Raw genomic sequence first — 12,990 nt, 5'->3', positions numbered from 1 at the left:
CCGCCCGGTCTGACTGCCGTCGCTCTGCACAGGCTTTAAACGGCCTGTTACAGGAGCCGACAGTGGTTTATTTTAAAGTATCTGAATCAAATCAAAACATTTTACATGGTTGTTACTGAAATATTGTGATCTGCTTTTATCAGCATCCACCGGTCAGCGGTAAGTGCCAGATTTTGGGGGTGGGGGGGGTCATCTTATATAAAGGGTATCGCTTAAAACCGGCATTTTAGGTGGAAATTTGGATCGTCCTATACAACGGCATGTAAGTTAGTAAAGAGGTGTCTGTAAAATAAGATTGTAAATTTTAACTTTATTTTTTTTAATTTTTAAATTTAAAATTTTTAAATTGTAATATTTTTTAAAATCTTGTAAATTTTAGGGGTGCACAGTTGTCACAGCGCCAGCGATCGGGACAGGGGTTCGAATCCCACGCTGTCTGTAAGGAGTTTGTACGTTCTCCCTGTGTCTGCGCGGGTTTTCCCCAGGGGCTACTAGGGGTTAGGTTAATTCGGGGTAATTGGGCAGAATAGGCTCGTGGACTGAAATGGCCTTTTAACGTGCTGTATGCCTAAATTTAAATTTGATGACTCACTGAATAAAATGTGGGCTGAGAAGGGGCTTGTGCTCACCAGCACACATCCCCTCCTCCCCACCGAGGGTCAGTGCATTTGTTACAGCTGGTCTCTGTGGGAAGTGAGGCCACAGTGTGCTGGAGTAACTTGGTAGGTCAGGACAGGTGCATAATGCGCTGAGTTTCTCCAGCACGTTTGTGTGTTGCCCTGCCCCCAGCACCGTCAGACTTCCTGTTCACCTTGGTCCGTGGGTGAGAAGGGCTCGAGTTTGGAAACACGAGAGGGGATCTTCCAACATTCCCATGGGGCTCAACATACTGGAAACAAGGAGGTGCTTCCATAAGGTAAGGGGAACATCAGGAGAGCTCAGGCATGAGGGAAATCAGGTGAAGGAGAATCTTGAGACATTCCACACATGGTCTGGATTTGAGCCAAATAATGTTTTCCAAGCTGTGTGACCCAAAGTACATTAAGGGCAAATGTAACTATGGAGAAAATTGTGTCCATTAAAGATTAACAAGTCACAGGGGATGGGTTAGTCCCCAAATGAGTATTTCTCATCTAAGTTTCCTGTGGAGAAAGGTATTTAAATTTAGACATTTAGCACAGTAACAGGCCCTTTCAGCCCACGAGCCTATTACATCCAATTGACCTACAATCTCCGTACGTTTTGAAGGGTCAGAGGAAACTGGAACCCCCCCCCCCCCCCGGGGAAAACCCACACAGTCACGGGGAGAGCGTACAAACTCCTTACAGACAGTGCCAGATTCGAACACCTGATCACTCTCACTGTAACGGTGTTGCACTGACCGTGCCACGCTGACCAAGCCTCCAGAGTAGGGAGTGTCTCGAACTCAGGGTTTGGAAGAGAGTTACAGAAGAACAGATGATGGAAGTCTCAAAATGCTTATCGATAAATCCCTCAGGATAGGTACATAGATGGGAGGGTTATGAAGGGCTAGGTCAATGGGACAAGCCAGAGTAATAGATGGGCCAAAAGGCCTGTTTCTGTGCTGTAATGTTCTCTGGTTCTATGGAACCTGAAGATGCAGGAAGACCAAAATAAAAAGTAAAATACTGAGAATATTCAGTGGGTCAGGCAGATTCTGAGGAGAGAGAAACAGGGTGATCATTTCCAGCCACCACCTTTCCTTGACATTTGATTGGATGAGTTATGACCAGGAATCTGCTCCTCAATCCACGTTCTGAGATTGTGCCAGATCTGACTGTAACTTCATCTCCTCGTCTGCTTGTCCTGCGGGAAACCTTTCACCCCCACCCCTGCTCATTGAGAATCAACCAGCACTGCCTCAAAAAAGTCGTTAAAGGTCCTGATTTAGTGCTGTTTAGTGGGGAAAGTTCCGAAGGCTAGTCACCCTCTCACGGGAGAAAAGACCATGATTTTCAAACAGTTGTACAAGACGCTGTGATACAAAGGATGGAGGTGTTGTGGATGGAGCTGAAGGTCACCGTAGGTTACAAAAGGGTACGGACAGGATGCAGAGTTGGGCAGAAAAATGGCAGAAGGAGTTCAATCAGGATAAGTGTCTACACCGTCCTCCACCCACCAAGTACTTTGTAATATTTATAAATGACCTGGATGAAGAGGTGGAAGGATAGGTCAGTAAGTTTACGGATGATATGAAGGTTGGAGGAGTTGTGGATGGAGCTGAAGGTTGTTGTGGGTTACAACAGGAAACAGACAGGATGCAGAGTTGGGCGGAGAAGTGGCAGATGGTCCTAAGTGTATCCTTGGGCATTGTAGGAAGCTGGGGAAGAAATTCCTGAAGCCCAGGCAGGGATGTTAGTATCACCATTAGCTACAGGTGAGGTGCTGGAGGACTGGAGGGTAGCTAATGAAGGGCCTTTGTTTAGGAAGGTTGTAAAGACAAGGCAGGGAGCTTAACGTCAGTCATGGGTACGTTACTGGAGGAGATTCTGAGAAACAGGATCAACCTGCAATTGGAATGATTAGGGAGCATGACTTTGTGTTTGGGAAATCATGTCTCACAGACATTTTTCTTTGGCTTGGCTTCGCGGACGAAGATTTATGGAGGGGGTAAAAAGTCCACGTCAGCTGCAGGCTCGTTTGTGGCTGACAAGTCCGATGCGGGACAGGCAGGCACGGTTGCAGCGGCTGCAGGGGAAAATTGGTTGGTTGGGGTTGGGTGTTGGGTTTTTCCTCCTTTGCCTTTTGTCAGTGAGGTGGGCTCTGCGGTCTTCTTCAAAGGAGGTTGCTGCCCGCCAAACTGAGGCGCCAAGATGCACGGTTTGAGGCGATATCAGCCCACTGGCGGTGGTCAATGTGGCAGGCACCAAGAGATTTCTTTAGGCAGTCCTTGTACCTTTTCTTTGGTGCACCTCTGTCACGGTGGCCAGTGGAGAGCTCGCCATATAACACGATCTTGGGAAGGCGATGGTCCTCCATTCTGGAGACGTGACCCATCCAGCGCAGCTGGATCTTCACAGACATAAAATAAAATAAAAGCAAATGGCATCAGTCTTGGTGGACTTGTTCAGCTTGGACAAGTTAGGCCAAAGGCTCTGTGTCCATGCTGTATCAGTCAGCAACTAAGGAGTTAGAGTTTATTGTCATGAACTTGTGTCATGGTTTTGTGGCTGGATTCAGGTGCAAAATTTCTACAGATCACATTTTTAAAAATAAATAAATTGGTGCATGAAAGAAACATAGAAAAATAGTTGAAAGAGTAGGCCATTTGGCCCTTCAAGCCTACACCGCCATTCAATATGATCATGGCTGATCAGTACCCGGTTCCTGCCTTCTCCTCATACCCCCTGATCCCCTTAACCACAAGGGCCAAATCTAACCTACTCTTAAATATTGATAAGGAACCAGCCTCAACTAATTCCTGTGGCAAAGAATTCCCCAGATCCACCAACCTCTGAGAGAAGAAATTTTTCCTCATCTCAGTTCTAAAAAAACTTCCCCCTTATCCTTAAACTGTGACCCCTGGTTTTGGTTTTTCCCAGCATTGGAAACAACCTACCCGCGTCTAGTCTGTCTAAACCCATAAGAATTTTATATGTTTCTATAAGATCTCCCCTCAATCTTCTAAATTCCAGCAAATACAAGCCTAGTCTATCCAACCTTTCTTCATATCCAAGTCCTTCCATCCCTGGTGTCAGTCTAGTGAACCTTCTCTGCACCCCTCCAAGGTGAGGATGTCCTTCCTCAGATAAGGAGAAAGCTGCACACAGTACCCCAGGTGTGGTGTCACCAATGCCCTGTACAACTGTAGCAGGATCTCTGTACTCCTGTACTCCAATCCTCTTGCTATGAACGTCAACATACCATTCACCCTCCTCACCGCCTGCTGCACCTACGCATCTACTTTCAACGAAATGAAAGGTGAGGTAGTAAATGTAGGTTGGCGGGTGAGGTACAAACCAGAGGACATGGGTTAAAGGTGAAAGGGGAAATGTTTATGGGGAACGTCTTCCCACAGAGAGTGGTGGGGGTGTGGAACGAGCTACCAGCTGAGGTGGTGAATGTGGGTTCAGTTTTAACATTTAAGAGGAATTTGGACAGGTACATGGATGGGAGAGGTATGGAGGGCTATTGACTAGGTCAAGGTCAGTGAGACTGGACAAAATAATAACTGGGCTCTGACTAGAAGGGCCGAAGGGGCCTGTTTATGTGTTGTAATGTTCTATGGTTCTGTGGTCCATTCCGAAACTTGATGGTGGAGGGGAAGGAGCTGTCCCTGTGTCACTGGGTGTTCGTCTTCAGGCTCCTGTACCTCCATCCTGATGGTAGCAGTGAGAAGAGGGTATGGCCTGGGTGGTGGGGGTCCTTGAGGATAGAGGCTGCTTTCTTAAGACACCACCTCCTGTCAATGTCTTCGATGAAGTGCAGACTGGTGCCCGTGATGGCGCTGGCCGAGTTCACAACTCCCTGTAGCTTGTTCCTGTCCTGTGCATTGGCACCTCCGTACCCGACAGTGATGCAACTGGCCAAAATGCTCTCTACAGTCCACCTGCTGAACCCCCACAGAATAAAGAAATGGGTTTAAAACTGAGATGAAGAGAAATTCTTTCCACTTCAGAGGGCAGTGGAAGCACAGTCATTGAGTTCATTCAGATTAAGTCCACAAGGACATCAGAAACAGGAGCAGGGTTCATCTGGTCCATCAAACCTGCTGCCCCATTCAATTAGATCACGGCTGACCTGGATGTGGACTCAGTTCCACCTACCTGGCCATTATCCTCCATCACCCTAATCCCTCTTTTCAAAAATGTAACTGTATCATTAATATATTTGATCAGGCAGTCTCTGCTGCTTCCTCGGGCAGAGAATCCCACAGATTCACCACTCTGGGAGAAGTTGTTCCTCCTCGTCTCTCTTAAATCCACTCCCCTGAACCTTGAGGCTATGATCCCCGAGTTCTAATTCCTCGTTCAAAACATCGATGGGTTTGTGGAGGTGGAGAGAATCGAGGGTTATGGGAGTGTAGAGCTCGTCGAAAGAATCAAAGACTTGTTGATCCAAACCAAGACTTTTATTAGCAAAAGACAGGGGCTCTTCACAGGTGGCCGACCAGTCCGGAATGATCCGACCTGGCTAGGGACACAACCGTTTAAGGCCCAGACAGTAGGCGTGGCTAAGCTCTCAGCCAATTGCTGTAAGCACAGTCTAGATACTGTAACTATATACACTATATACATTGGTGATAGATCTGTACTATCACAGGGAGATAGCGCTGGAGAAAGGGGATCAGATAGAACAGTGGTTCTCAACCTTTTTCCACTCACATCCCACTTTAAGTGATCTCGATGCCCTGTGATCAGTAAGGGGTTGCTTAAGGTGGGATGTGGGTGGGAAGGGAAAGTTGAGAATCACTGCTCGAGACCCAATTGTTACTGAAATATTTTGCTTGAGAAAAATTGTCATTGTCCCATTTCCTTTGGAGTTCTGAAACCGTGCACATAACAAATCAAATAAGTACAATTGGTTTTCAAACTTTTTCTTTCCACCCACATCCCACCTTAAGCCATCCCTTACTAATCACAGAGCATTGATGGCAGAGGGATTACTTAAGGGGGGATGTGAGTGGGAAGAAAAAGGTTGAGAACCACTGAGATAGATGATCAGTTTGGCAGGGCCTGAATGGGATGTAGGACCTGTTTCTGTGCAGTCATAGAATATAGAACAGTCCAGCACAGCACAGGCTCTTCGGCCCGCAATATTGTGCTGACCAATAGAAACCTACACAACAAACTAAACCTTCACCTCCTCACACCCATAATCCTCTATTTTTATTGGATTCATGTGTCTGACTTAGAATCTTTTAAATGTCCCTATTGTACCTCCTCCACCACCACCCCTGGCCATGCATTCCAGGCACCTTCTGCTCTCTTACCCCTGACGTCTCCCCTAAACACCCCCCCCCCCACTTTGTATAGATGTCCTCCGATGTTTGCTGCTGTCGTATCAGAAAAAAGGCGCTGCCTGTCCACCCTATCCATGTTTCTCATAATCCTCTCACCCTTCTTCACTCCAAAGAGAAAAGCCCCAGTTCTGTTAACCCTGCCTCATAAGACATCAAATGCCTCTGATGCTTTTCTCCTCTGCTCCCTCTCCATAGCTTCCATATCCTTCCTGTAATGAGGCGACCAGAACCAAATACAATTTTCGAAGTGTGGTCTAAGCAGAGTTTTATCGACCTCACGACCCTTGAACTTAATCCCCCCCGACTAATGAAGCCCAGCATGTCATAAGCCTTCTTAACTACCATGTCAACCTGCGCGTCAACCTTGAGAGATCTATGGACCTGGACCCCAAGGTCCCTCTGTTCCTTTACACAATTAAGAATCCTGCCATTAACCATGTACTCTGCTTTCAAGTTTGACCTTCCATAACGCATCAGATTTCAGATTTATTGTCAGAGTACGTACTAGACATTACATGCAAACCTGAGATTCTGTTTCTGTGGGTCAGGCAGAATTACCACTTATTGGTCATGCAAGAAAAAAAACTACACAAAGTACACGTAAACAGTCTGCAATCTGCAGAGAGGATAAAATCAATAAAGAGTCTTAAATGAGTCCCTGATTGAGTTTGTTGTTGAGGAGTCTAATGGTGGAGGGGGAGCAGCTGTTCCTGAACCTGGTGGTGAGAGTCTTGTGGCCCCTAGACCTCTTTCCTGATGGCAGCAGCGAGAACAGATCGTGTGCTGGGTGGAGTGGACCCTCGATAATTGTGCTGCTCTCCGACAGCAGCATTCCCTGTAGATGTTCTCGATGGTGGGAGGGGGAGGTTTCCCTGCGATGTCCTGGGCTGAGTCCACTATCTTTTGGAGGGCTTCAAGTTCATGGTATTGGTGTCCCCAAACCAGACCGTGATGCAGCCGGTCAGCACACTTTTCACCACACAGCTGTAGAAATTTGCCAGGGTTTCCGATGTCAAATCAAATCTCCACAAACTCCAAGGAAGTAGAGGCGTTGACGTGCTTTCTTCATGATGCCATTGGTTTGTTGGCTCCAGGACAGATCCTCCGAAATAGTGACTCCCAAGAACTTAAATCTGCTCACCCATTCCTCCTCTCATCTCCCAATGATCACTGGATCATACACCTCTGGTTTTCCCTTCCTGAAGTCAACAATCAGCTCCTTGGTTTTGGTGACGTTGAGTGCGAGGTTGTGGTTGGTGCACCATTGAGCCAAGTTTTCAATCTCCATCCTGTAGGCTGACTCATTCCCCTCCCTTTATACAACCCACTACCATAGGATCATCAACGAATTAGCAGATGGTGCTGTTGTGCCAAACCACACATAGTTGTAGGCATAAAGTGAGTAGAGCAAGGGGCTAAGAATGCAGTGGTGCTCTGGTACTGATGGAGATTGTGGAGGAGAAGTTCTTACCAATCTTCACTGACTGTGGTCTGGATGTGAGGAAATCCAGGATCCAACTACACAGTCTTAGAGTTTACTGATCAATTTTGAGGGATGATGGTGTTAAATCAATGCATCCTGTCTATATCCTATTGTAACCTACAACAATCTTTAGCTCCATCCACAACTCCTCCAGCCTTTGTGTCATCCACAGTGGTGTGGTGTGGTTCTTTCAGCTTGGGTCCCGATGAATGGAGGATCAGGCTCGAGAGTCTGTGTTCCACACTCCTCCTGGACGCAGAGAGGGCTGGAGAGGGTCCGGTGGGGGGCAGATTCCTGAACGACACTTGTGTTTTATGCTGCGGCTGATGTAGGGTAAGCTGACCGTCCAGTGCCACGCTTTCCCCAGGAGGCCCGCTCACTATCACCGACGCGAACCTCTGCCTCGGGCGACTGCTGCCGGATTATTTCCCCAGGATTTTCGGAGCAACAGAGGACCAGCCGCTATGGAGGGAGGGGACCCTCCAGGGGTTCCAGAAGGTTGCCAAACAGGTCAACACCTTCCTATCCAGCCAATCACAGCACATCGCGGGGAAGAGCTCCAACCGATCGCAAATGACCCTGGAAGAAGTTGCCCTCGGGTTCATCCGGGTGGCGAACGAGTCAATGTGCCGACCAATCAGAGCTCTCACTCAGGTACGTTGCCAGATGCCGGATTGGGGCTGGAATGGGACTGGCTGCGGATAAAGCTTCACATGAAGAGCACATCTATCTCCAGGCAGGTGTAGGCCAAGGCGTGATTGCAGGCATGGTGCAGGCATCCAGGAACATGAACCATACTGGCAGTACAGTTTACATAGCGGTTAGCAAAACTCTTACAGTACCATCTGGGGAGTGGGGTTCAAATCCCATGCTGTCTGTAAGGTGTTTGTACATTCTCCCCGTGTCTGCAGGGGTTTTCCCCGGGGGCTCCGGTTTCCTCCCACCCATCAAAAAACTATGGGGGTCAATTTGGTGTAAATGTGGCGGCACGGACTTGTGGGCTGGAAGGGCCTGTTACCGTGCTGTATGTCTAAATTTTAAAAAAATTTAGAATCAGTTCCAGATGTGGGAAGATGATGGAGTTTAATCTGGGGCAAGTGTGAGGTGCAGCACTTTGGAAGGTCTAATACAGTGGTTCTCAACCTTTTTCTTTCCACTCACATCCCATTTTAAGTAATCCCTGTGCCATCGGTCCTCTGTGATTAGTAAGGGATTGCTTAAGGTGGGATGTGGGTGAGAAGAAAAAGGTTGAGAACCACTGTTTTAATCGTCCCTCATTGACTCGTTATGTGCATGGCTTCATAACTCCAAAGGAAATGGGCCAATGACAATTTTTCTCAAGCAAAATATTTCAGTAACAATTGGGTCTTGAGCAGTGATTCTCAACTTTCCCTTCCCACCCACATCCCACCTTAAGCAATCTCTTACTAATCACAGAACACTGATGGCACAGGGATCACTTAAAGTGGTACGTGAGTGGAAAGAAAAAGGTTGAGAACCACTGCTCTAATGTAAAGGGGATGTGTACTGTCAGATATTGCAATGTGTGAATGAGTTTCACAGACAAATGCAAAGCATTAGCCTAAGGAGAGAGTAAAGGTGTACGTTGTCATGGAGTCATACACGACTTCACACAGCAGTGAAGAAGGTGAATGCAATGTTGGCTTTCTTGACCAGAGGAATAGAATAGAAGAGCAGGGATGTGATGTTGAGGCTTTATAAGACACTGTTGAGACCTTACTTGGAGTGTTGTGAGCAGTTTTGGCCTTATTTAAGAAAGGATGTGCTGACATTGGAGGATGTTCAGAGGAGGTTCACAAGGATGATTCTGGGAATGAAGGGATTAGCATATGAGGAGTGTTAGATGGCTCTTGGACCGTATCCCTTGGAGTTCAGAAGAACGAGGGAGGACCTGTTAGAAGGATTTTGAAGGCTGAAAGGCCTGGACAGAGTAGATGTGGTCAAGTTGTTTCCCATGGTAGGGAAGTCTAGGACAAGGGGGCACATCTTGAGCACTGAAGAAAGCCTGTTTAAAACAGAGGAGTTTCTTCAGCCGGGGTGGGGGTGGGAGGTGAGCCTATGGAATTTGCTGCCACGGGTGGCTGTGGAGGCCAGGTCATTGGGTATCAATAGGTATCTCAAAAGGTTATGGGGAGAAGGCAGGGAGAATGGATCAACAGATACGAGGGGCCAAATGGCCTACTTCTGCTCCCATATCATTATGATCAACCATCATGTGCCTGTTGGAGCTGGTCCCATTTTTCTGATTAGTCATAGAGTTGAGCAGGACAGAAATGACCCATCATGAGAGTGAGACCAGGAGCTCTGCGTACACAGTCCTGTGTCCCTGCAGCAGGCACCCTTCCACAACCACCAGTGTCCTCCCACATTCACCGACACACTAGGGGCAGCTCAATGTCAGTTCACTGTCAGGTTCCAGTCAAGTTCACTGTCCTTCCCAGTAAAGCAACATTTCACTTGTGAACCTGCGGGGGTCGTCCCACTGAGGTCTCCTCTTCATCGGAAAGACTGCACGCAAGTGGGGAGGTTGCTTCGTTGAGCACCTTGGCTCTGTCCGCTGCAATAGTGTGGATCTCCACAGTGGCCACACATTTCAATTCCTCATCCCATTCCCTGACTGACATGTCTGTCTGTGGTCTCTTGCACTGCCAGACTGAGACCACCCGCAAATTCGAGAAACACCACCCCTGTCTTCCTCTCCCTCTCCACCCTCCCTCTCTGCCCTGCTTTCTCTCTCCCTCTCCGCCCTGCCCTCCAATCAAATGCCATCACATCAACTTTTCAGGTTTTCACTAAATGGCCCCATCCTATTTTCTACCCCGTCACTTTTCCCCCAGCATGCACTTACACCGGTCTCTCTCTCTCTCTCTCTCTCTCTCTCTCTCTCTCTCTCTCTCTCTCTCTCTCTCTCTCTCTCTCCTCTGTTGGCCTGTCTGTCTGTCTCTCTCTCTCTCTCTGTTGGTCTGTCTGTCTCTCTCTCTCTCTCTGTTGGTCTGTCTGTCTCTCTCTGTCTCTTCCCTTTTCCCTCTGGCCAAAATCAATTCTCACCTTTCCTCTTATCACATCCAATCACACCCTGTGATGGTCTGGACTCCTCCGCCTAACATTCTTCAGCAGTCTTTATTCAGACACTTGCCTGTTATTTGTTTATACCCTGAAGGTTTCAGGCCCGAACCATCAGTGATTTATCTTTACCTCCTACGGATGCTGAGAGACCGGCCGAGCTCCTCCAGCATTTCTGGGTGTATTTGCTGCAATCATTGTCTGCAGACGTTCGTATTTCACGCAGTTCACCTTGGCCAGTTAAACCCACCAAACTTTCTCTCTGGGGTACGGGAGGAAACCAAGAAACCTGGGGGAAAACAACCCAGTCATGAGGAGAGTGTGCAAACTCCACACAGACAGTGAGTGTTGGAGGTCAGGATCAAAACGGGATCTCGACCTGTGAAGCAGGTTGGAGAAAAGGAGCAAGGAGAGATTGTGGGGTGGGGGGGGGGGGGGTGGGTGGTTGGTTAGAGAGCAAATGGGGATAGAGAAGTGGGGGTGGAGGTGTCCGGGGTGGCAGAGCAGAGTGGGATGGAGAGAGCGTGGCTCAGGATGGATATTCTGCTCCGAGGCAGTCAGATTCCGGCAGCACCCCACCCCACCGTGGACCAACATGTTCTTCCTGCTCTCCCATCCCAGGCCAAAGGGCATGATACCTCCCGCCACGTGCTGGCGTGTTTTGGAGGGGCCGGAGGGCAGCACGCCTGTGCAATCGCCAGGGCGCTGGGGATGAAAACCGTCTTCATTCACAAGTAGGTGCAGAGATCAAACATGGATACGACTTCTCCACAGCGGCTCTGTCAACCCCCCGTGATCACACAGCTTCCTTTGTGTCCTTTCCCCTCACCTCGCTCCCCCACTCCTCCTTCTCTCACTCCCCACTTCTCTCACTCCCCCTTCCCTCGCTACCCTCTTTCTCCCCCTCCCTTCACGCCCCTCCCCTCTCCCCTCATTCCCCTCTCCTCTCGCTCCCCTCACTCCCCTTCCCTCGCTCCTGTCTCCCCACCCCTGTTCCCTTTCTCTTCCCCCTCTCCCCTCCTTTCCCCTTCTCCCTCCTCCCTCTTCCCTCCCTCTACCTTTGTACCCCTTCTCCTTTCACCACTATTCTCTCCCCTCGTTCCCTCTCCCCTCCCCTCACTCCCCATCTCCTCCCACCTTGCCTTGTTTCCCCTCTCTCTCCTTGCCTTGCTCTCCAACGCCCCCCCCCCCCCCAGGTATGGTGGTATCCTGTCGGCATACGGGCTAGCGCTGGCAGACGTGGTGCATGAGGCACAGGAGCCATGCAGTGCTGTGTATGGACAGGACTCCTTCCCCCAGCTGGACCAACGCATGTCAGCACTGCAGGAGCAGTGTGTGGATGCGCTGCTCGCCCAGGGCTTCCACAGGTAAGGCCCAGTCTTCGGACCACCACCCGGCATCAAGGGGAAGAGTCTGTCCGCCCCGGCATCAAGGGGAAAGGTCCCTTCGACCCGGGGTCGAGGGGAAGGGTCCTCTCTGTCCTGGTCAAGGGAAAGGGTCTCTCTGACCCAGGGTCGAGGGGAAGGGTCTCTCTGACCCAGGGTCGAGGGGAAGGATCTCTCCGACCCAGGGCCGTGGGGAAGGGTCTCTGACCCAAGGTCGAGGGGAAGGGTCCTCTCTGTCCTGGTCAAGGGGAAGGGTCTCTCTGACCCAGGGTCGAGGGGAAGGGTCTCTGACCCAGGGTCGAGGGGAAGGGTCTCTCCGACCCAGGGTCGTGGGGAAGGGTCTCTCTGACCTGTTCAAGGGGAAGGGTCTCTCTGACCCAGGGTCGAGGGGAAGGGTCCTCTCTGTCCTGGTCAAGTGGAAGGGTCCTCTCTGTCGTGGTCTAGGGGAAGGTTCTCTCCGACCCGGAGTCGAGGGGAAGGGTCTCTGACCCGAGGTCAAGGGGAAGGGTCTCTCTGACCCGAGGTCGAGGGGAAGGGTCCTCTTTGCCTGGGCTGAGGGGAAGAGTCTCTCTGCCTAGGTCGAGGGGAAGGGTCTCTCTGCCCAGGCGAAGAGGAAGGGTCTCTCTGCCATGGGATTGAGGGGAAGGGTTTCTCCCACCCCAGGGTCGAAAGGAAGTGTCTTTTCACCCGGGGCTGAGGGGAACCCTCCTCCCCAGGGTCAAGGGGAAGGGTCTCATTCCACACACACCCCTCCCACAATCTTTCCCAGTCACTTCAAATCAGTGCCCTGTGGAACAAGAATCCCCTTCCCCGGGGAAATGGAGCATGGAGTTAGTGGAAGGAAGTGGCAGTGAGGCTTGCGATCAGCTCTGCTCTAATCCAGGGCCTTCCTGCTGTTCGTATTTCTACTGCTGCATTACCATGACCATTGCAGGGCACGGCCCTGCTAACACAGTGTCACAGCATCGTGCTAATTACACTGCTCTATATTACCGTCAAACGCCATGAGATGTTTTCACTGAAACAGTGTCCATAGGAGGTACAGATGTTTCAGG

At 49.8% G+C, this 12,990-nt stretch overlaps 1 protein-coding gene across 4 annotated transcripts in view; it reads left to right on the top strand.

The window, feature by feature from the left end:
- Nucleotides 1-12,990, top strand: part of oplah (5-oxoprolinase, ATP-hydrolysing) — a 107,217-nt gene that overhangs the window by 38,506 nt on the left and 55,721 nt on the right. For 3 of the 4 annotated variants that reach the window (XM_069915128.1, XM_069915130.1, XM_069915132.1), the window contains 3 exons: nucleotides 7,834-8,120; nucleotides 11,172-11,284; nucleotides 11,747-11,917. In XM_069915128.1, the coding sequence (XP_069771229.1) occupies nucleotides 7,834-8,120; nucleotides 11,172-11,284; nucleotides 11,747-11,917 (571 nt within the window). The remainder of the gene's footprint in view (nucleotides 1-7,833; nucleotides 8,121-11,171; nucleotides 11,285-11,746; nucleotides 11,918-12,990) is intronic. The other variant, XM_069915131.1, reaches the window with a different exon arrangement.

The sequence above is a fragment of the Narcine bancroftii genome, chromosome 1 (genome assembly GCF_036971445.1).
Source record: "Narcine bancroftii isolate sNarBan1 chromosome 1, sNarBan1.hap1, whole genome shotgun sequence".
Taxonomy (NCBI): domain Eukaryota; kingdom Metazoa; phylum Chordata; class Chondrichthyes; order Torpediniformes; family Narcinidae; genus Narcine; species Narcine bancroftii.
Note: the sequence above shows the minus strand (reverse complement) of the source record. Positions and strands in the feature narration are given on the sequence as shown.